This window comes from Vicugna pacos, chromosome 3 (assembly GCF_048564905.1).
Source record: "Vicugna pacos chromosome 3, VicPac4, whole genome shotgun sequence".
Taxonomy (NCBI): Eukaryota; Metazoa; Chordata; class Mammalia; order Artiodactyla; family Camelidae; genus Vicugna; species Vicugna pacos.
Window position 1 is genome coordinate 26046428 of NC_132989.1, and position 24781 is coordinate 26071208.

Sequence of the window (24781 nt, forward strand, 5' to 3'; positions counted from 1 at the left end):
TTACAAACATTAGCCCAGTTCCATATGTTAATTCCTCACAACTTTTGTTCTTAGATATCCCATGAAGGAAAAAGCATATCTGAATTTAATAATATCACCTTATTGCTTGTGATATTTTGCCACACACAGTTTCACAAATCTAAGCATTTACACATTTTGTATGAATGTGTTTGATATTACATTTTGATGGATTAAATTATATTGTTATACCCCATGTATGACTATATGATAATTCATCTTTTCCTCTACTTATGGGTATTTTGGATGCTGTTAATTTTAGATTATTATAAATAAGCAAATATTTAAAAGCACATATTTAAAGGAAAGAAATACAATTTTATCAAAATAGTAAAAATTATTTGCAAATATTATACAGATGAAACATAACTGAGCTGATAAGCCAAAAAAATCCAAGGAATATACTAAAGAATATGTTATAGAGGGTCATACATTATTAACGGTCTTTTTTGAAATATGTCCTACCCAGGAAATGAAAGATAGATCTACTAGCAGATAGTAGTAAATGTTCAATTTTTCACATGGATATTCTTCCCCCAGGAGACAGTCACTCTTCACCTAGCCTTATCACTTTCTGTTAATATTTAGCCAGCATTTCCAATAAAGTTAGCTTCCTCAGATCAAAAGCTTTTACATAGGACCTACATGGGAACCAAACAGCTATCCATGGAATATTAGAATCTGACTTCCTACAATCTCCTATTTTTTTGTGTCTCACACGAAATTAATGAGAGATGCAGAATTCTAAGGCTAAGTAGCTAGAAGATACTGAGTCAAACGTGATCTCTCAAGAGAGTGTGGGGGCAACCCTAATTATCAGAGGAAGAAACATCCAAAGGGCGACCAAAGCCAAATGTTTTCCACAGAAGTCCTCCTTCTGGCTGTTCTGATTTTGCCTGGTAAGTCAAAGTTACAACTTTAGAATCTTGGCTATTTCTTAAGAACTGACTTCAAGGATAGATCTGAAAGTCATTAGTATCACAATCACAACAGAAACTTGTATATTTGGTTACCAAAAATGGAACAGGAAGGGCACACGGGGGGAAGGGTTGCTCTCAATGATTTGCACAGGAATGTTCTGTTTCTCTAATGAGAGAAACAAGAGTGGGACGGGAGGACTTTAAGAAAAGTCCATTGTAGTCTAGGACTTAATTGTAACAAAATTAGAAAGTAAAAAGTTTGTGTAAGAATCTGATTTAGAAAATCCCTAATTCAGAGGTTGGTGCGGATTAGAACAAGGGGAACACTCCCTTAACTGTCATAGCAGGAGAGGAAAATGAATAAATTAAGAAACTGTCTAATACATGCCTCACTTCCCAAGAACTATTAGTTGCCAAAGTGACTTGAAGCTTGGCTCCAAGGTATAAGACTTTTGAAATCCATCTTTTATAAGTATATTAAAGAATAAGCTTACTGGCCATATTCTGTAGCTTCTCGTCATAGCACATATATTAAAGAATAACAAAACATCCTCAAATGAAATCAACAACTGAATTAGCAGATTCTTGCTTTTGCTTTTGTTTTTGTTAGTCTGTTCTGAAGTGGAAGGATGAGTCTACTAACGCGTCTCTCTGTGAATGTTAACAATTGGAAACCTGGAAAACTGAATTCAATTGAACATTTGTTAAGTACTTACGATACTACGGAGAAGTTGTACTGAAAACAAAGGTTGCACAAAATACACTGAGAGCCAGCCCCTTCCTCCACATTTCACAGCTTCATAGTTTTTCACATAATTGTTTTACTCCCTTCCCCGCCTTCTCTTCTCACTCCATTCTAGGCTAAACTGGTTTATGTTCTTATTTCTAAGAATCTCCTCCTCCATGTTTGCAAATATGAAAGAGATTTATTTAGTGTTAAATAAACCAGTTCAGAGTTTGTTTCTCCTTTAATTCAAACATTTTCTTGAATTTGATTACCAGGACTAGCAATAAAGAGCATATCAAAGTTCCTTTAGAACTTCTAGACTTACTTGTTTGAGATAAGCTACTTGATTATTTTGTTTAACCTAAACGCAGCGGTCCCCATGCCAAGCCATGAGCAAAGAAAATTTGAAAAGCACAATCTATACCATTTATTAGTAGACAATCTGAAACAAACTACAACAATGAAGGTTAATGCTTATAAGTAAACACATTTACAAATATTTTGTATGTCAGGAAACAGATTTCTATGGCCAGGGAAAAAGTCAATTTCATATCTGAATCAGGAGTTAAAGGAAGTCTACCCCATAAACTAGAGAAAATTAGAGAAAAAGTACAGTGAAAACAATTTCTAAATCCACTGGGAGACACAAGGATAATGGAGATTGGAGGTACATGGTCGGGAAATCTGCTTCTCACGTTTCTCCTTTTTAGCACTGGCTGGACCATGGGCTACTATATGTGCTGGCAAGTCTTCCAATGAGATCAGGATGTGTGACAGCCATGGCTGTGGCCAGTACACTGCTCAAAGGTAACGGGGTTTCACAAACAACCATAAACTCTTTTGGCTCCTAACTTCTTTGCTTATTAGCACCCTTGCCCTAATCATCTCCCTTCTGACAGCAGGAAAATTCGGAGATGAAACCACTTACATTACTTTGTTTGGAGCAACTTTCAAGAACACTGCTCCAACTCTGGGCTCTGAACTGGGAACAGAGCACTGAATAAGGAAAAGAGAGAGGGGAGCAAACTGTTTTCCCTCTCAACATTTTCACGTGTTGACTCATCTTACCTGGTCCTTCCAAGGTGAAAAACATTACCATTCCACTTCATAAATGAGGAACTTGAACTGGGGCACCAAAGGGTTAAGGGACCTGCTGAATACAGTTGGAGGTGGTGAAGGCTGGACAGGGAGTCAGGCTTTTAGATCCTGTTCCCATCAAACCGTAGTGTTATTGACCCAGGCTCTGGGATGGGAACTGAACACCAGAGGCTGGCCCTCAACAGGTAATTTCTTCCAGGCAATGGGGGACACTCTTGTGAATTTTCAATAATGCACAGTACCACCTTGGGAGAGCCACTTTCTGATGAAATAGCCATGTGTCCAAGTACATCACTGATCTCCATCCTAACCACAGAACTCAGCACTCATATAGATACTACATACAAAGTAACCTCAAATACCCAGAATAGGGCAAAGAGATGGAACATATGGGAAAATGGCCTCTGAATTATCAAAATAAGGCTCAATTAGTTCACACCCTAAAGTTTATGCACTTGACTTTACAATAACTTACTGGCTCTTCACTTGGAACCTGCTCAATGTTGCTTTACACATAATTCCAACAATTTCAGTGAATCTGATTTTCCAGTAGCTTAACAGAAGGGAGAAGAGGCTGCAATGCATAGGTATCAACAGTGAGGATTGTTAGAGACAATCTCAAGAAACCTCACCATCTGGGATCATTTTGTGCTTGTGCTCCACACACTTTAACAAACACAAAAGGTATTACTCACCATATTAAAATGCTATACACAGTAAATGATGTTTATAGAGACTTCTGGATCACTGAGAGAAAAATAAGACTAGGGTAACATATGATTCTTTTATAATAGGTTCCCGTAAAAAGACAACTCTTTTCTAAGTGGTCTTGAAGGGGTCAAGGTTCAGGTAGCTACAAAATTTACTTACATGGATTGCCTCATTTCCCCCAAATGCCGTATAATAATAACGGCTAATAGTTTTTAAAGGCTTCCTGTGTACCAAATACTATCTTAAATGCTTTAAGTTTTACAACATGGTTATTACTACTTGCAAGGAGGGAGGGTAAAATTGGCTAAACAGAGTGAGGAAACCTGGGACATCCCAACATGTTCCAGCAGCTTCAATTTTTGATACCCTAGTCTGAGAACAGCGGGCTAACACCTTGTTCCTGGGCAATAAGGTTCCCAGGGCAGTCCCTCAGTCTGTTCGTTCTTATTTACTTCCTAGAAATCATAGGCTTCACCAGGGTGTGGATGTCTTGTGCTCAGATGGATCTACTGTGTATGCACCTTTCACCGGAATAATTGTGGGCCAGGAGAAACCTTTTAAAAACAAAAATGCCATCAATAATGGTGTTCGGATCTCTGGAAGAGGTAAGAGGTGGTGTATGTACCTGGGACACATACTGGAAATAACTGATGCTTATTTATGTAATGCATATCCTATGCATAGAAGTTTCATTCTTCCTTCAAAATGACAAAACCTAGAACATAAAGGACAAAGGTACCAAACTAAAACAGACAATGCATTTTCAAAGATGTTCCACACTTTCCCTGAAACCATCTTTGGTATGAATACACTCCCCATCTAACTATAGTTGACTGAACGGCTTTCTTCCTGTGGCCCATGTGGCTTAACAATCTGTGAGCGAAATCACTCTCAGCGATATTAACTGTAATAAATACTTTCATTTACCAAAACTCACACAATTCGAAAATGCTGGCATTTCTACCATAGTTGATGTGAAGTATTTTCAAACGCTCTATGTTCTAGGTAAAGTTGGGTCTCCTGGACTCCAGGCACTGGGCTTGTTGTCTGTTTGTTTTGTTCTATTGAGGGAGAACACACAGAGCAAAGTGAACGGCGGAACGGCTCCCTGAATTGTCATAAAGTGACAACATTCTGGTTACCTTAGACCAAGAACATCAGGTGCAGCCCAGAGAACCCTTGTGTTACTTTTTAGTCATTATTCCCAGGAAGAGCGATCACCATCCCACCATATAGTAGTTTTGCCTGTTTTTGAAAAATGATACAAATAGAATTAAACAGCACGCAGTCTTTTGGGTGGGGCTTCTTTTACTCCACGTAAGAGACTTTTACTCCACATATAGAGACTCACCTGTGTTTTTGCGTGTAGTTTTAGTGCCTTCACCCTTATCAATATACAGTATCCTGCTGTCTGCATGTATCTTCATTTGTGTAATCATTCTTCTCTAAAGGGACATTTGGCAGTAAAGGCGATTACAGAAATGCTCCTGTGAACTTTCTTGTACAAGTCTTTTCATGAACATGAACATGCATTCCTGTGGGGAGTGGGGCCGGAAGACACCCCCCCACCAAGGCTGTGAGAAACATGTCCTTGAGGAACTATCTGATGGTTATCCTCTCTAGGCCTGAAACCATAAGAGAAACTGCTGCCATTAAATGGAGTTCACTTAGTAGCCAAGGCCAAGGTTACTGAACATGGTTACTGAACAGGGAGCAGAGCTGAAGCAGTAATCAGATTCACCAGAAGCACAGAGACCTGGGGTATTGCGTAGTTCATGATGGTGACCCAGAAATGAAGAGATGGGCAGCCAATGAAAGCCTTCTTTGATTTGTATAAATAGAAACACTCTAGTCCTGACAAACAGAATTCTGACTTCAATCATCAAAATATTAGTTCTCAAAACTTTGCCCCCGCCCCCATCAACCAATTCCCAGACTTGAACCAGTTCACAGGCCCAGGGCCTCTTGAACGAAAGGAATGCTGAGTCCTTTTGAGGAAGGGATCTGTCATACAGCCAAAATGTATACTTCCAGCCATCCCCAAAGGGATCTGCAGCCATCTAACAGGATGACTGTACAATGGGGAAGAGGAAATAGGCTTTTTAGAGATTATTGGACACTTGCTCAAAACTGCCACTAATTCCTCAAGACCCAAAAGGCCACTGTGGTCCAACCAGACTAGGGGCTTCTAGGGCCAGGTGATCAATGGTGGTTTTTTTTTTTTTTTTACTAGGGTCCATCTTACAGTGGACTTAGTGCATCCACACATCTACCCTGAAGTAATCTCCCCAGTTCCAGAATATACAAACAGCACATACAATATAATAACAAAAAACCAAACAACCCAATCCAAAAATGGGTAGGAGACCTAAACAAGTAATTCTCCAATGAAGACATTCAAATGGCCAACAGGCACATGAAAAAATGCTCAACATTGCTAATTATCAGAGAAATGCAAATCAAAACTACAATGAAGTATCACCTCACATCAGTCAGAATGGCCATCATTCAAAAGTCCACAAATTGTAAATCCTGGAGAGGCTGTTGAGAAAAGGGAACCTTCTTATACTGTTGGTGGGAATGCAGTTTGGTGCAGCCATTTCAGAAAACAGTATGGAGATTCCTCAAAAAACTAAAAATAGATTTACCATATGATCCAGCAATCCCACTCCTGGGCATATATCTGAAGGGAACTCTAATTTGAAAATATACATGCACCCCAATGTTCATAGCAGCACTATTTACAAGAGCCAAGACATGGAAACAACCTAAATGTCCACAGACAGATGACTGGATAAAAAAAGTTGTCATATTTAGATACAATGGACTACTACTCAGCCATAAAAAAGAATAAAATAATGCCATTTGCAGCAACATGGATGGACATAGAGATTGTCATTCTAAGTGAAATAAACCAGAAAGAGAAATATTATATGATATCACTTGTATGTCCAATCTAAAAAAAAGAAAGAAAGAAAGAGGACACTAATGAACTCATCTATAAAACAGAAACAGACTTGCACCCATAGTCAATAACCTTATTATTACTGGGGGGATGGGGGTGGGAGGGCATAAATTTGGGAGTTTGAGACGTGCAAATGTTAGCTACTATATATAGATTTTTAAAAAACCAAATTTCTTCTCTATAGCACAGGGAACTATTTTCAACATTTCTAATAACTTTTAATGGGAAAGAATATGAAAATGAATATATGTACTATATGCATGACTGGGACATGTGCTGTACAGCAGAAATGGATATATTGTAACTGACTGTACTTCAATTGAAAAAAATGGAATCAAATACTCACAACTGGCAGGATGCTGGAGGAGTGGAATCACTGGGTTACTTCGTACATGGGAATCCTCAATTTTAGCAAACACTGCCACACAGTTTCCCAAACTAGTAGTACCAATTTACACTCCTACCAGGAGTGTATGAAAGTCCCAGTTGCTCCATACACAGTACTTGGTGTTATCTACTATTTTCATTTCAGCTATTCTGATGAGTATGTAGTAGTATCTCATTTAACCTTAATTTGTATTTCCTTGATGGTTAATGAAATTGGGCCCCTTTTCATATTTATTGATAACATGGGTATTGTCTTTTGTAAAATGTCTATTCATGTATTTCACCCTGGCTTTTTTGCCTGTCTTTTTCTTATTGGTACATGGGTGTTTTTTGTATATTTTGGATACAAGTCTTTTATCAGACATATGTATTGTTAAGTATCTTCTCCCACTTGATAGGTTGCCTTTTCACTTAAAAAAATTTTTTTAATGAACACAAATTCTTATTTTTAAATGCAGTGTTTCATTGGCCAGTTTGTTAATCTTCTACAGATACTGCACTGATTTAATTATCATAGCTTTAATATACATCTTGATATCTAACAGCATAAATCTCCCAGCTTTGCTCTCCTTTCTGAATGCCTTGGAAATTCTTAGTTTATTTGCATTTCCAAATAAATTGTAGAATCAGTTTGTTAATCTCCAATAAAAATCCTGCTGGGACTTTGACTGGGTTTGCATTGATTATATAGATCAAATAGAGAAGAACTGATATTTAAAAGTAATGTCTCCAGTCAATAAACATGCTATATCTTCCATTTATTTAGGTCTTCTTGCATTGTTATATTAGTAGTTACATTAGTATCAATGTAAAGGTCTTGCACATATTCTGTTTAATATATGTACATAAGACACACCTTATTGGTTTTACTTAGATTTCTATAGATGTCCAACAGAAGTATAATAAAAGCCACATACATAATCTTAAATTTTCTAGTAGTCACATTAAGTAAAAAGAAATAGTGAAATTCATTTTAATAACATATTTTAACCTAATATCTCCATATTATTATAAATACCATTAATATAAAAACTATAAATATTTTACCTTTTAGGGGTACTGTCTTCAAAATCCAGTGTGTATCTTATACTTAAAGCACATCTAATTCAGATTAGCTACATTTCAAGTGCTGACTAGCCACATGTGCTATTAGTTCAAGACAATTCTTTGCCTTACTTACATTTTCTGTCCACTTGACCTGTTTTCGCTGATAGAAGTGTGTTGAAGTAATAGAAGACTGTGGGTTTCTATCTGTTTCTCCTTGTGTCTCCTGTAGGCTCTCCTTCACATAGATGGTTTCTGCGGTATTTAGTGCATGTATAGTTGTAATTGTTATACCTTCATTGGATTTAGCAATATAAATTGTTCTCTTCTATCTTGTTTCAATGCTTTTTTGGCCTGAATTCCACTCTCTGGTAAAAGGATCATAACCCTTGCTTTCTTTTTTCCTTACATTTGCAAGGCAAATCTTTCTCCAGCCCTGAATGTTTAGCCTTTTTCAATTACTGTTTCATTGTATGCAGCACAGAATTGGGTTTTGCTTCTCAAACCAATTGGGAAATCTCTTTTTTTGGGTATGTACATATATACTTATTGAAGTATATATAGTCAGTTTACAATGTTGTATCAATTTCTGGTATACAGCACAATGTCCCAGTCATGCATATACATACATATATTCATTTTCATATTCTTTTCCATTAAAGGTTATTAGAAGATGTTGAAAACAGTTCCCTCTTCTATATAGTATGAATTTGTTGTTTATCTATTTTATATATATTAGTTAATATCTGCAAATCTGGAACTCCCAATTTATTCCTTTCTACTCCCGGTAACCATAGTTTGTTTTCTGTCTGTGAGTCTTTTTCTGTTTTGTAAATAAGTTTGTTTGTCTTTTTTAGATTCCACATATAAGTGAAATCATATGGTATTTTTCTTTCTCTTTCGGGCTTTTTAATAGATATAACTCATATATATATGGTCCCAACATTGTTATAATTATGCTATTATATTAATTCTCTATTTCTCTATTTGGTGAGTCTTCCTTGTTTTTAAAAAGTTTTCTTTTGGTATGTAGACAGATTTGTATTCTTGTGCCTATAATTTCTATTTTCTTTGTCTTTGAAGTTTAATAGTTTTATTAGAATATGTCCTGGAGTTGACATTGTTCTAGGTCAGTTTTCTCAGCTACCTGGTGTTTTTCTGATATTTTTCAACGCCTTTATTAATTTTTCATTTGAGTCTATTCTTTCTTAGGCATCTCATAATTTTAGCCTTCATTTCTGATATGATTTTGTCATTTTTGCCTATTCCCTCATTGAATTCAATCAACATTCCTTTCTTTTTGTGTCTTTTTTTTTCTTATTTCTGTTATTTTAAAATTTCTGATTCAAGGATACTAACACCCAGATAATGAATAATTCTACTTCTTTTCTTTCAGGTTTCTGTATTAGAATGTTCTACATTAAGCCAATTAAATATAAAGGTTCTATCAAGAAGGGAGAAAAACTGGGAACTCTACTGCCCTTGCAGAAAGTTTATCCTGGCATACAATCTCACATACATATTGAAAACTGTGACTTGAGTGATCCTACTGTTTACCTATAAATGGAAGACAAATAACCAGATCTTCTAAATACAAAGCCATCTTCTTAAAACCTGGGTGTATATCCTGCTTTTCAAGTAATTTGTTTTCAAAAAGAAACATGATTAATGCAAGAAAGAAAAAAGGATTTTAATTTCTACTCATTGCTACTTTGATGTTTTGAGTATCAACTAATTTTTCAGGGCTCTCTGATCTTTCTGTAAACTATGGGATCTGGTTTTTTTTTTTTAAAGTTTTCTCAGTCTTGAATACACAGGATAAATAAACACATGAATTCAAGCTGGTCAAGACTCATTTTTGACACTTCTAAAATTAGCTTTCTGCTTGAAAGTAAGGAAAAGCCTGAAACTGTTTTTATGGTACAGAAATAGAGTGTTGTACAATGCTAGACACACATAAACTAGGGTCTTTTTTAAAAGGCACTAAGAAATCCCAGCAATATCCTTAGGTTTGTCAAATTGTTTGGATGGTGAGAAGCTTATGTGAATAAGTCAGAATTTGCTGGTCTTTATAGCCACACATTCTCACACTCTGCATAAGTGGTAGATCTTCGAGGTAATGAATGATAGCACTCCCAAGTAATACGAAGTACTCTACATTTCAGTAAGACTGAATTACAGAGAGTACTAGAAAGAGAAAAAGGTCTATCCTAACCTGAAGTATCTCATGGAACCAAGTCAGTCAGCCTCTTCAAGCCATATGCGTATCATAGACACTTATTTTTACGCATCATTGTATATCCCTATTATTCTTCCCTGGTTGTGTTGACAATAGGTACTTAGGGGAAATAAGACCACACAATTGTTCAAGGGACCAAAAATAATATGACTCTGTAGATTTTCATCAGTCAATGAGAAATGTTTAAGGTGAATTCATCACTCTGGAAACTTTCTTCATGAATTTTTTTCTGAAACCCTTTGAATGCAGAAAACTCCAGCAGAATAACTCTATTTATCATAAATATGTTAGACGAAATGTGATCAACTGAATTTTATCACTGGAGAGAAAAGGCTGCATGTATAGATGGGGACATATTCAGATGAATGTTCATGATATCACTGTTTGTCATACCAAGACCCGGAACAACTCAAATGCCTATCAATAGTAAGATGGACAAATTGTGGTTTAGTTCCAGAATGGAATATTATATAACAGTTATAATGAGTGAAACTTAGCTAAACATAACAAAATAGATGAATCACAGCCATATACTTTTGAGTAAAAAAGAAGACCAAAAGATCCCATATAGCATGATACTCTTTTTATAGACAATTAAAGCCAAAACATAATTTTTAGGAACACATATCTATGTGATAAAAATATATAAAAAAGGAAATCAAGCAAATAATGAATCCTAGTTATCTCAGGACTAGATAGGGAAGGACCACATAGAAAAATTTAAGTTACTATCAATGCTATCATTTTATGGTTGGGAGGTGATTTCATGAGTATTTACTATTATGAATAAGATGTTACAGAGACAACAGGACTTGCAGGTGGGTGTCCAGGAAGAAGAGTCAGTGATGACTCTTGGACGGTTTAGAGTGTATACAACACAATTAGTACTTTCTTATATCTAGTTAGATACTACTCTCTACTGTGTTATAACAGCTTCCACAAGGCTAGCAAATTAAGAATTTCATTTTGGTTAAAAGGAAGAAAACTATAACCAGCACTGTCTGGTTTGATCATCTACCTTATCCATCTCCTGAGTGCCAAATAACTTAAAGTTGTTTCCAAAAATTACGTTTGTTTTCAAAGGACAAAGGCTGTGCTCCCATTGAGAACACACAAAAAAGAAATAGCATAGACTCTAAAGGTAATTTAAAAAGGAGTTCTAAAATGTTTGAACAATTAAATATATGTTTAGCCTTCTAAATAATCAAACTTCTGAAGTGATTGTTTCAAAGACCAGACTCATTACCTGGAACGGAGAGCTTCCCCAAGGTAGAGCAAGAACGTTGCCTTCTGCCTAGGATTCGACAATCGTTCTCATATCTGTTGAACGGAAATGCAAACTTCAGACTAAAGGACTTCTTTCTTAGGAAGCACTAGAATACAGCGCCCTCTGGTGCACTACGTCAAAGGTTTTTGTTTTGTTTTGTTTTGGTTTGTTTTTTTAGTTTGTTTTAATTTCCTTTTCCTTCAAGTTTGAGTGTCAAAATGTTCAGCTTAAAGTACTGCTAAGGCTCAGAGTGGTGAATATAGCTCAGTGGTAGAGTGCATGCTTAGCATGCACAAGGTCCTGGGTTCAAACCCCTGTACCTCCATTAAAAAAAAAAAAGTATTGTTAAGGTTCAAATGACAGAGAACTGATACCACTGAGTAACTTAATTTTCCTTACTGAAAGTTATTATAATATACACTTAAAATTGTGGTGTCAGATATTAGGTTCAATGACTATAAATTAATAAAGTGAACAAAATCAATTTTTGTTTAGAAAATGTTTTGAGTTTTCTATAGGAAAGTAATTTAATGAAAGAACAAGATAAGTGGCCAGTTTAAGAGGTCAGTCCCAGAGAGGGAAGAAATAGTATATCTCTGTGACATTTATCATACTTAGACCATATTAGCAACAATACACATAACTTTAAAATCTGCTTATCTCCCTGATATTTAGTAAAATACAAATGAGGCAAGCCAGGCTCATAAGGATCGAAAAACAAAAATTTGAGAATCCTATATTTGTGTCTCTTCAGTACAACCTACAATAGAACTCTTTTTCCCAAGCTCTCCCCATTTACAATCTGCCTACAAAATTATCCTAACTTCTCCAGAACGCTCTAAAACATGCAAAAGAAATTTTAACTGGAACAAGTTTGCTTGCAGAACTAAGATATTTTTCAAAGGCTAAAGCTTGAAATTCATCTAATATTGAACTCACTCATTTATCTAATGTTAGATAAGCAGTACTTTTCATGGAATTTCAAAGTAATGGAGACATTTTCATTAGATGAAGTATCAAAAATACTCTGTATTTCCTCATCTTGCTTTTGGCTATCCTAAAAATCTTTGCTCTTCAATACAATAAGACAGACCAACCAGGGCCATTTAATTGAGTTGACTGATTTTACCCTGAGTTTTGCTCTAAGAGTCATTATAGCACTTAGTTAACTAGGTTTAACCACTGGGACACCAAAGACCACTATTTGGAGCAGCAACTTCTCATTTGATGGAGAAGAGGCCACCGGTACTCATTATCTCAATGCTGCTGGGCTACAGGGAGGAACGTCCTCTTGACCTCACCTCCTTCTCTGGTCCCTCTCTGTTTTGCTTTGCTATCCTCTGGTGCAAACACCACTGGCATTCTATCACCTTACCATTGAGGTATATACACTTAACACCAGGTGAGACCAGAGATGTATCTCTGCAGTATTTCCACCACTACTCTGATCTCCAATCAGACTGACCCCTCTATCTCACTTACACCATTCTGTCCTGTTGTTCTAATCAGACTTTAAGTTCCCTATTATATGCTGCTTCTGCACTCTCCTGAAACCTTAAGATATAGACTACATGATCTGCAACAGTAATAACTATCTTTAAGAAATGGGCTTTATTTTTTTAACAAGTAACATTGGCCCCCCCCAACCCCAGCATTTGAGTAATCACTAGTGTACTACACACTGTTCTGAGAGTGTCCCACACAAAGGTGAATGAGATGCCTGCTCTCCCAGAATCACAGTGACAAAGAACATGGTACCGTGGTGAGAGTGTATGCCCAAGGACAGTCTCTAAATAAAGGGATACGAACTGTGCTGTTGTTAAAAATCACCACTTATAAATCACAATGTATTTTAATTTCTTAATAGTTGAGAGTTCTAAAATTTTTTCCTATAAAAATATTCAAAACTGGAAAATAATGAACATATTTCTATTTTTTTAAGTTCAACTGATTTCTTAGAAATTTAAGATATTGTGGGGAGGACTTGGAGGAACGAGTTTAAAAAAGAAAGTACTTACATAGAATTTACTGAGTGCCTACTGTGTGGTAACTACTATGCTGGACACTGGGGATCCAACAGTGAGTAAAACCCAACACTGACTTTGCCCTGATGGAGCTTCCAGCACAATGGCAGAAGCAGAGAACAATCATAAAAGTAAGTAAGGAGCAAATTACTACAGTGATCAGAGCCACAAAAGGAAGTCAGGGAATGCTGCGAGTCCTGGAGGTTTCCCTGAGCAAATGACATCTGAAGGAAAGAGCTGAGGGAGCAGTCAAAGTAGAAAGAAGAGTATGTACAAATGCCCTTGGACTAGATGATGTGTGGCAGTCTTAAGGAACTGAGAGAGAATGGGAGCAGAAGGGCAAAGGGCAGCTTGGTGGGAGGACGTGAGGGCAAAGAAGCAGGGAGAAGCCAGACAGGTAGGGCCTTGTGGATCACTTTAAGGATATGTATTTATTTTAAAGGCAATACACAGCCATGAAAGAGTCTCAGTCATGTTAATAATTAAATTATAAGATCACTTCTGCAAAGGATCTGGAATAGTTTCAGATGCATAGTAAGTATATTAAGTAAGTGCTGATTCCCTCCCAAACACACCATGAAAAATTTACTTTTTATCTCAGTAGTGTATTTAACCAATTAGTAATCACACTATCTTTATAAAATGAATTAGCATTATTTAATTTTAATCTAATGCCCATTTTCTCCTAAGATAATATAATATAGCAGAATTCAAAGTGCACTGGAAACTAGAAATTATTTATTGAATCATAATATGATCTTATAGTGCTAAAAATAGAATATAATTAAGCCTGCCTCTGTATCTGTATTTTGTTTATACTCTAAGGTTCTAATACTAAATATTTTTTAAAATATGTAAGATGAAACAGCAACAATTAACAATATAAAGTTGTAAATGACATAACTTAAGGTATCTAAAGCTCAATATTACACATTTATTTAGCAAGCCAAAATATGACTTCAGGGAAGGCTGAGGAACTTCTCTAGAAATCAACTGAAGTTTTCACCATATCAACTATCTAATCAACAAAGCAGTGTCTCTGCCCTATTTACAAGTTCTGGTTTTTCAAAGTTCTCATACTTTTTCAACTGTTTCTGCTGTAATCCACTGAGAGTCTGCAAACGATAAAATATCTTACCTCAAACATTTCAGTAACGCATCTTAAAATTTACATTTGCATAGACAGAGAGAAGCTAATCTTGCTGATGAAAAAAAAGTTTAAAATCTTTGGTAGTCAGTTACCACAGAGGCATGACATCAGGGAACCACATTCTCCCCAGGCATTTGGAGACTTCAGTGTGGATTTCGTCTAGGCTATGATCACCATCAGGGATCAAAACTTCCTCCATTACAGACAGCTGGGTGAGCCTTCTCCCACAAAGTCTTACAAACTCAATGAATGCACTGCAGCTAACTTCACATTCACTGAGGCCCAAGGCTGTTAAGTTTTTACAGCGTTCAGCAATACAAATAAGTTCATCATCAAGAGCCTGAAAACCATTAGCACACACCACTAACTCGATCAGTCGTGGACAGTTAAGACCTATCCGTCCCAGAACTGCTTTGCTTACTAAACGACCAAAATAAAGGTGAGTGACAGGGGTTTCTTCTCTGAAGAATGTCTCCAATTCCTCTTCATATAAAAAGAAATACATAACAACATTAACTCCAGGGGAGTGTTTAGTAAGTGCATCCCAGCTTTGGCTTTTAATAGAATGAAATTCAGTTTGTCCAGGATTTTGACTCACAACGTCTATTCGAAGATGCTCCAGGTTAACGTGGGTCTCACTTGAAAGTGCCAGGAGGAGTTCATCACTTAGCATGTAATAATTCAACGCCAGTTCTCTAAGGCCTTGACAGTGATCAGCTACACAAAGGATTCCTGCAGGAAATGGGAAAAAATTCTTAAGAACAAAAAACACGTATACTGATGTAACACTTTATAAATTTAAATTTGATATTAGTTTTTCATTACTTGCTAAAATATTCATCTAACGATTTCTGAGGAGACGGATGCCAAGATATACATGATTAAACATATAATAAAATATAATTATAACTAAAATATTCTTAGGAGAAGCAATTTAAATTGTATCTAGCTTGTACATTAAGGCTTCTTTTGAAAAAAGATTAATAAATTATGTTTCATAAGCATTTAATGTTCAATAGGAAATTGTATTATTACTACTACCATGATAAAAAGCATCACGCAAGCTTAAAAAAACATAACCTACCATCAGATGAAACATGAGGACAGCTACTCATTTTGAGGTGTCTTAGAGTATCACTATTATTGGCCACGAGAATCTTCAAAGAAGGATCATCCACTGGTGTGTCTTCAATTTTGACTGATGACAATGATTTTGAGTTGACAAAAACAACTGTAAGCGCTGACACAAAATGAGACTTGGATGGCAGTTAAGAAAAAAATTATAAAAACATTATTTAAAAATCTACAGCTTCAAGTAAGTAATTCATTAAAACTATTTATATCAACATATGCTTATAATACTGTAGCAAAAGCAATCAACCTATTACTGCTTTTCATAGAGCCATCAGCCAGTAGAAGACACTTCTTTAACAAAGTATAGTTTTATACTTTTACAACTGATAAATGCAATGGTGAGAAAGGAACAAGTTTCAAAGAGTTCATAAACATGTCTTCCATTACTTTCAATCTTAAGGATTTCTTTTCAATATTTAAAGGGCATAATTGTATTTATTTCCTAGAATAGAGGTTGGCAAGTTATGGTCCACTGGCCAAATCCAGTCCACATTTTGTTACTGAACGGCTCATGAGTCAAGAATGGCTTTTACATTTTCAAATGGTTGGAAGAAAATTTTTAAAGAGTAACATTTTGTGATATGTGAAAATTACATAAAGTTCTTCCAGTGTCTATAATTAAAGTGTGACTGTAACACAGCCACACAGCGCTGTTCATGACTACAATGTTAGTGGTAAGAAGCACTGCAGCACTGGAGGTGAAGCAGAACTGTATGACCCACAAAGCCTCAAACTTCACTGTCTGGACCTATTCAACCCCCTGGCCTAGAAGAAATAGAATTCCTATCTGTTTTATTCACTCCTGCATTTCCAGCACCTAAAACAGTCTCTGGCACATGTAAAAGGTCAGCACTTACTGTTGGTGAACAAATGAATAAATGATGTCATATTTTTCAGTGACATGCTTTTTGCTAGCAAATTATCTAAACAGATACATTTTGAAAACTTTTATTAATGTTTGGAAGGTAGAGAAACTAAACTTTATTTTCAGTTTGACCTCAAAATGGGTAGAATTTCACAAATTTCTAGACTCAGCATTTTTTTCACTCAAATAGAAAGTATAGAAACCACATCCAGGCATGCTCATGTTTTCTTTTTCAAAATCAATTTGGAGCCTATACAAGGCTCTATTGTCCCTATCAGAATGACCAAATTGGTTCTACGTCTTAATTCATTGATTAGAAAACACTGGTTTATATTTATTGTAAACTGATTTTTATTGGACGGCTAGACCTCTTGATTTAAGTTTTATGATGCCCAAACTTTATTAGAGAAGTAGAAATACATTATTCTGTTCCCTTAAGAAACAAATATAAGGTTTATTTTCCCTTTAATCAACTCTCAATGGTCTCTTTTAGTCCTGAAGGACACACTTAAACACTAGAGTACATATTTCATTATAGTAATAATATATTAGTTTAGGACTTTTTATGACTAGCAAAATGCTTTATTTTTACATTATTTTCCCTCGGTTTACAAATGAAAAAAATCCCTCAGAGAGATCCACAATTTTGCCAGAAGCCACAGTGCTCATTTTGCCATGGACGCAGAGCTTGAAACGAAGGCTGCTCACCAGTGGTGCCTCACCCTGGTGACTGCACCCGCTAACCGAGAAGCTGGCAGTGCAACACAAGAGAGAGCTCAGAATCTAAGAAGTCCAGGCTCACCTGATTCCCTAGCTCGTAAACAAGAAAATAACTGTTTAGAAGCAGTAAGTTTTTATCTGATCACTCACATTACTTGAATCCCCAACTGACCCATTTTTACCGTGTATCTCTTGAAAAGATTAACAGGCTAGCAGAAATGCTTGCTAATAGAGAGCCATGACCCAGTTTATGAGAAAGAAGATGCTACTACTCTTCCAAGCTCTTCTACAGGAAGGTTTCCATTAGCCAGTTTTACTGACAACCTGTTTAGTGCTTATTGTATATAGGGCACTACTCTAGTTCTGAATTTATAATGGTAAATAAACAAGACAGAATCCCTGTCTTCAAGGAGTTCATGTTTTTGGTCTGAGAACAAGAGAATAAACATGTTAAATAATTTCAAGTACTGACGAATGATATAAAGAAAACAAAACATTATAATACAGCAGACAGTAACTAGAGGAGAGGGTACTATTCTAGCAAAAGTGGTCAAGGAAGGCCTCTCTGAGGAAATGACAATCAAGTTGAAGCTGAATGAAGAGAAGACAGTTCCTGTGGCAGAGACTGCTGGCCGCTTCCTAACAACCATCTACCATCCTTTCTTCTTTGGTAACCTGGTTCCAATTTTTGTCTGGGCACACTGCCACCCAGCTAAAAGACCCTCCAAACCTCCCAGAAATTGGTGTGGCCACAGAGCCAAGCTGACCAATGAGACAAACAGAAGCAGTATGTGGGACTTAGGGCAGGTCTTGTCATATTGATGGCTTGAAAAGGGGAGGGCATACCCTTCTCCCCCCATTTCTTCCATCCAGCTGTCTAGAACAAGGACAGGATGGCTGGAGCTCACAAAGCCATCTTGGACAATGAAAAGGAAGAAAACACCTTGGAGAGCACAGAGCCTGGGTTCTAAATAACTTCATAAGAGCTACAAACTGTGGTACCTATGGATTTCTTCAGTGTTAAGAGGAATAAACTTCAGTTATGCCTTTTAAGCCACTGTTGTTTTGGAATTTCTTCTATAAAGACTCAAACAACATCTTAACCAGGACAGTACATTAGTTACATACTACGTTGTCCCACTTCCTAAGGAGAGACCATAAAATCACAGGAAGGACATCCATTGCTTGCCCCATACACGCTACATTCAAAGTAACAAGTAAACTGGAACTTGAAAATTCTAATATTTAAATTTTATAGTAATGACATCTACTGTGAAACAATTATTAAAATTACAAAATACATTTAAAGAATGAAACCATGCATAAGCTATTTGACAAAAATAAGTGCTAGCCAACAGAAAACTGCTTTAAATAATTCTTTGAATACAAAGAGGGTTATGGTTTGTTTTCAGGATAAGAATTCTTTTTGACTAGTTCGACAATATTTAAGAATGCTAGTATATCTCACAGAAAAGCCTAGCATCTTTACCTTTGACACATTCATAAAACTTGGCTTGGCTGTTGAAATCAAGCCCAAGGTCTGGATAGAACAATTCACCAGCTGAGAAAGTATGTCACAGGCAGCTTCTGCTGACTCAGTACTACTATCAACCTGCAAAGACAATTTAAAAGTCTTAATTTCCTGAATGGAACTTATCACAGTGTTACTGGCAATTAACTATTTAATACAATTTAATTGCCAAACTGTACTCATCCCTTCAAGCTATAAAATAAATTAGTATTTTTTATCTATACATGATGTCTCAGAGGAAAAGCGAAAAGTGGAGATGATGACAAATGAACCTTCTAAGCACTTCATACTTCCAAATCTTGTACAATTTCCTGCATTTTAATAATGGCAGCCACATGAAGGAAATGGAAGTTTAAATTATTCAACTCTAGCTCAAGTTCTACATCTGAATCAATGCAAATAACAACAGATAAGTAAGAAATAGTTTGGGAGAAAAATTCTGCAAAATTCATTGGCTGCTTCAATATAAAGATGTAGCTATACAAAAATGTTAACAAAACGTAAGTCATTGTTTCTAGTTAATGCTTATTTTTCTCACCTTAAAGCTGACATACTGGAGATGGGCAGCATGCTTTTTAATGATCTGCTGAATGAGATCAGGATGCGTGGAGTTAAAGTATGAAGTAGCTGACTGGTTCAGTTCAAACTCAAACTTTCTCCAAAGGTCAGGAATATGAAAAACCTCATTCCATCTCCTACATACAGAAGATGCACGGGCCCGGTCTGTTAAAGGAAGATACTGAAAAACGCGTAACACCACATGGTGAGGCAAACTGCCCCAGTCTGGCAGAACAGTGTACACATGAGTCTGGTTGAGAGAAGAGTAGAACCCAAGTTTTGGCTGTTTCACTGCTGGTGAAGACTGGACAACTTTATTTACAACAGATAAATTGTTCCTCTTCATCCTGTAAACATTAAAAAATGGTTAAGTGACAATCTCGCCCACATTTCCATCATATATTTGTGCTTTAATTGTATGGAGTAACAATAACAGAAAATGAAAAACAGCTTAAGACAATTTTAACAGTAATCCTCCACTTTCACGCATTGAAAGCTACTACTATGTGCCAGGTAGGGATACAGAGGTAAATAAGAAGGAACCTGTTCTCAAAGAGCTATGGTGATATGGTAAAATACAGTGGCATATGCCATCACCGAAGTTGGCACAAGCTGCAGTGGAAGATTAAGGCAATGGCATGTGTTTGAGTTTGTACATGGGAGGGGGTGGTTGGGGAGGCTTCCAGGAGGGAAAGTTCAAGGAAGCAGTGTATGTGCCCAGTTTACTTCTAGTCACTTATTGTATTCTTACTATCACACTGCAATTGTGCTAAGAACTTCTGGGGGTCTGGGAGACAGTAAAATATAATTGAAAGCATAGATCTGGGTAAGTCCTCGCTCTGCCATTTACTAACCATGTGATCATTTCTGAGCAAATTAACTTAAGCCTCAGTTTCCTCATTCTGAACAAATTTCATTACATTATTTAAGTCTGAGTACAATTCTAACCAAGAGTCAAATGACCTGTGACAATTTTCAAATGGCACCCGGGACGGGAGCTCTAGAGAAGCTGGATGTGGCAGGGACAAAGTCTGTGCGAGCAGCACACTGGGTTCTCAATAGCAAAGGCATGAGCGTCCTTCCCCAACAAAAAGAAAGGGTGACTCTCCAGGTATCAGTCAGCTTGAGATATAACTAAGTGCCAACAAATTCCAGGTCTAGATATTCCCGAGTATGTAAGGTTATCTTGTACATATATTTTACATAAGAATCCAAAGAGTTTTAAGTATACAATTATTTGAGAGATAAAATAATTATAAGAATAGTTCTGAATTCTCTTTAACTTTTGTTCACTATTTAACCCTCTTTTCACTCTTGAATGTTAGGAATGTATATATGGAAGATTTAGCATCACAATTTCAAACATACCTTCAAATCGAATGAAATAGCTATTTAATATGTAAATATCTGTGTCTTGTGAGTCACTCTGTCTGATGTGAAATATTTCTTAACCACAACACAGAGTTGGATCCCAAAAGCAGGAATAACCTATAAAGTCACTGAATAAAATGAATGGTCATCTTTAGGGTTTGGGGTAAAAAAAAAAAAAAGGAAAAAATGTATCTCAAGCATCAGGCAAAAGAGCTACTACTACGAACGTTCTAATCTGACTAATTCAGTTATGTGCACATAACTGAGCAATACAATGTAAAATATATGACACTCAAGACATCAATAATTCAGAGCATATGCTATTCTTAAAGGGCTAATTCCCTAAAATGAAGTACAGTGGCCTGGGGAAGGTAAAAAAATGTGTGTAGGGCACATTAATTAAGATTTTGCTTGTAACTGTTTTATTTGGTAGCCTACAGATCTGATAGTTAAAATTTCCATAGCATACTGTCAAAAAAAAGTTATCCCTAATATAGCCCCTCATTAGAAAAGCAATGAAGCCAAAAATAAAAGACTTCATCCAAATGCTGGGTTAGCAAACTGCCCTGGAGTTCTAAATAAAGGGATTGTGCTATATATTAAAAGTGACTGCATACAACACAGATTGAATGTTAAAATGGTTTGTTAAAATCATTCAACTGCCAATTCACTGACAGAATCACCATAAAATAACTAAAGGATATTATGTATCAATAATTCTATTAAAAACGACATCTTAATTTCCTTTTTTCTTGTGTACATCAGTTTTCAGAGTATAAAACCCATCCACAAATCAAAATTTTTATATAAAATAATTTTGTATCAATGAGCATCAGTAAAAAATATTTTAGAATGCAAGACAAATTGATTTTTATTAGCTTGAAAACCCTGATATAAAAATTCCTACCTAAACATATGCAATCATTTTTCAAAACTGATCATTTCTTTTTCAAATTACCAGCTTTCTTACCTAAAGAAGTCTTCCAAGTTATAGCTCACTCTGAATGAATGAAATGGAGTAAGTGCTGCCATGGGGTACTCACCACCATCCATCTGATTTCACTTCCTAGCTTGGCAAAACACCACTAGAACACACTCATCAGCATGTGTAAGTAAAATCCAATAATTTTTATGCCTAGGATACTTATATATCATTGTATACATTTAAAGATTTTCTCAGGAAATTGATTCCCAAACTATTTTCTTTTAACTAAGAAGAAAACTGGTCCATTAAAACAAACAAATAAACAAAACCCTAGCCTTGCAAGCGGAAATACTACAACACTTGCAGGAATCACACGTGAAGCTCTACTCAAATAGAAGGCTGTGGATCAAACAGTCAAAGGACTCTGATAATTCACATTTTAATAAACATATATGGGGAGGTATTACAAAATGTTCAAGGTAGTCCACGATTACATTTTTATAGGCTGTGTAAATCTTTCAGTTCCAGTTTTTAACAGTACACAACATCACTTCAGTTATAAACAGGCAGACATGACTTCTATCATTACCATATGAATATAGTTTGACTAGTCTGCTGCTAACATAACATAAGCTTCTGCGGTTTTTACACTTTTCACTTATATTGATAGATACAATTGATTCATTCATAATCGATTGACTAATATTCTCTTTGTAGTTTGATCAATTTTAGGTAGACTTGTCAGAGTTTGGAGCAGTCTATGAACATAGAAGAAAACTGTAACAGGTCTACACCAGGATAAAACTCACTGCCTTGGCATCATGAATAAATGCCATAAAGTAAAAATAAATAAATAAATGCATTCTACTACTTTTTAAAGCCTAACTCAATTAGGGTAGAGGAGGCAACCTACTATTCCACTAAAAACTTCTCTTAAATCTCCACTGCTTACCACCTGTCATCTCTCAACTTCTCTCTGAATCCCACTCCTAAAACAGAACTCTGGGGGACAGACAGAGGAACTGAGACAGCTCAACATCCACAGTGATTTCCCCACTGCCATGTGCTGTTCTCTTATTATTCAAACCATTGTCTTCCAGATAATGGCAAGATCAGCTCTCTTCCCTTTACATTCCACTTCAGAAGTAGGCAGGAAGGAGCTATCGGGTACACTTTCAGAGAGACATCACAAATAAGAGAGAGACAAGCCAAGTGATTTGTATTTCCCTCATCAGATGACATACAATTTTACTTACTGCAGAAACTTTTCTATTGAGTTATCAATTCAGCTAATTCTGTGCGTGCAGGCCAGTCTTCATGCTAGAGAATACCAGAGAGATCTGATAAGGGTTTGTAAATAGGGAATCACTATCTAAGACCCATTAGAAGGTGGTGAGCAAGACCATCTCAGATCAGTTCAATGGAGTCTTAAGAATCACATGAATTACTTCCCTGGTTGCTGAAGTAACTTGACTGCTGCTCAAGTTACTATATGAAATTGTGAGGGCTAGTAGAAGACAAAACCAGAATACAGGACCCCATCAAGTGATAAGCCATACTTTGGAAAAGGAAGAGATGAACACACTTACACTGATCACAGTTCTAGAGTGGAGAATAAGTTTATTAGCATTTGGGAAAAAATGTAATGATGACTCAAAGTCTACTTGGTGGTTTCACTGACCACCCTAATGCAATTTCCTTTTTCTGACATATTTATTAATTTGGTGGATAGGGTGACCATGTGAATCAGATCCTCTAAAAGTATCAAAAAAAACTCCCACAGTATTCTTGAGGGAAAGATAAAAACATGTCAGATCAAAGACTGAACATCCAAAGCCAACCTAGTGGCAACAATGGAAGCAGCTATCTTCTGCACCATCACTAGGTTCTTCCAGACTTGTTAAATGAACACATGGAAGGCACTTTCTAAAGTTTCAACTTATTAATAGTCACACTAGAAATCCTGTGTAAATATTACAGATAACAGAAAAAAGATCCAAAACTATGGAAAAGGTTAGATAACTTTGTTGGAAGCAGCAAGATGACAATGAACAGGAACAGAATAATGAGCAAATGGCCTTTATTTAAGCTACTTTTCTAAGGTGGCACACTGAGAAATCAGATTCCTGCCATCACAGGCAGATGGCCTCTACTAAGGGGACTGAAGTCCCAGTCATCAGTGCAATGACCAGGGAAGTGTGGCCTGGACGGGAGAGCTGAAGATTTATTCCAAAATACAGCTTTGAAACACACAGCCTTCTAATAAAAGAATAAACTGTACTTAGGGGCAATATCTCCTCCCACTAAATATAACCAGAACAGAGGACAAAATATAATTTTTTAGGGATGTTGTAAAAAATATTTATGTTCTTTGCAGCCTACATGTCCTGTAAGTTCCCTACTAAATCTTTTTAGAAAATTATATCATCATCAAAGTTTCAACAAGACAAAAATAACTTGAATTTATGTCAAACAAATCTTTCCTAAAGCAGTGATTGCCAACTTTTTGGTGTTCTCACATTTTTTCAGTGATTTAGCAATTTTCTATACCCTCTCAATAGTCTCTCTGTGGTACTGAGACATATTTATTAAAAAACAATAAACTTTGAATGTTAAAATAGGTATGTTTGCTTTTAAATGATTCATATGGAACTTTAAGTTTTCAAAATACATGTGGATTCAAAACACCTTTTGAGATGCAAAGAGAGGGGTACATAGAAGTTGAACTGGGCAATCTGTTAAAATCCTTGAATGGGGGCTCTCTAGGCAGCTGTTCATACCCCTCCATCACCACTTTGGAAGACAAAAGGGAGAAAGGAGGCCCTCCACAGGGAAGCCTTCCAAAATGGAGAGAGCCTCATCTCACTGTTGGGTACCAAGGGATCTAATAATTAATACAAAGGGTTCAAGAAGGCATCTTGCAACATTCTTCTGAGAAAATAATCCTAACTGTTTCAACTCCATATTTGGGGGAAATTTTCTGGACACATGTGCTAAAGACAAAACCAGTACACCTAAAATAATTTAGATTTTTCCAACTCACAGGGGAGGTTCGAGTCCACTTTTCTCTCAGACATGCCTTTGTAAATATAAACTCTTAACATCCTCCTGTAAACTCAAACACTTC

At 36.2% G+C, this 24781-nt stretch overlaps 2 protein-coding genes across 10 annotated transcripts in view; one reads left to right on the forward strand and one right to left on the reverse strand.

The window, feature by feature from the left end:
* FBXL21P (F-box and leucine rich repeat protein 21) overlaps window positions 1–24781 on the reverse strand; it is an 87739-nt gene that overhangs the window by 27368 nt on the left and 35590 nt on the right. For 5 of the 9 annotated variants that reach the window (XM_072957045.1, XM_072957046.1, XM_072957049.1 and 2 more), the window contains 4 exons: window positions 19339–19705; window positions 18759–18881; window positions 15635–15806; window positions 14117–15282 (listed from right to left, as the gene is read on the reverse strand). In XM_072957045.1, the coding sequence (XP_072813146.1) occupies window positions 14639–15282; window positions 15635–15806; window positions 18759–18881; window positions 19339–19705 (1306 nt within the window). In that variant the 3' untranslated portion in view covers window positions 14117–14638. Of the gene's footprint in view, window positions 1–4895; window positions 4920–8006; window positions 8126–11355; window positions 11430–14116; window positions 15283–15634; window positions 15807–18758; window positions 18882–19338; window positions 19706–24781 lie in introns of those variants that run through there. The other 4 variants (XR_012068328.1, XR_012068324.1, XR_012068334.1 and 1 more) reach the window with 4 other exon arrangements.
* Window positions 702–9568, forward strand: LECT2 (leukocyte cell derived chemotaxin 2). Its single transcript, XM_006212784.4, has 4 exons — window positions 702–917; window positions 2376–2472; window positions 3934–4079; window positions 9267–9568. Exons 1-4 carry the CDS (start codon window positions 872–874, stop codon window positions 9431–9433), a joined length of 456 nt encoding a protein of 151 aa, XP_006212846.1. The 5' UTR covers window positions 702–871; the 3' UTR covers window positions 9434–9568.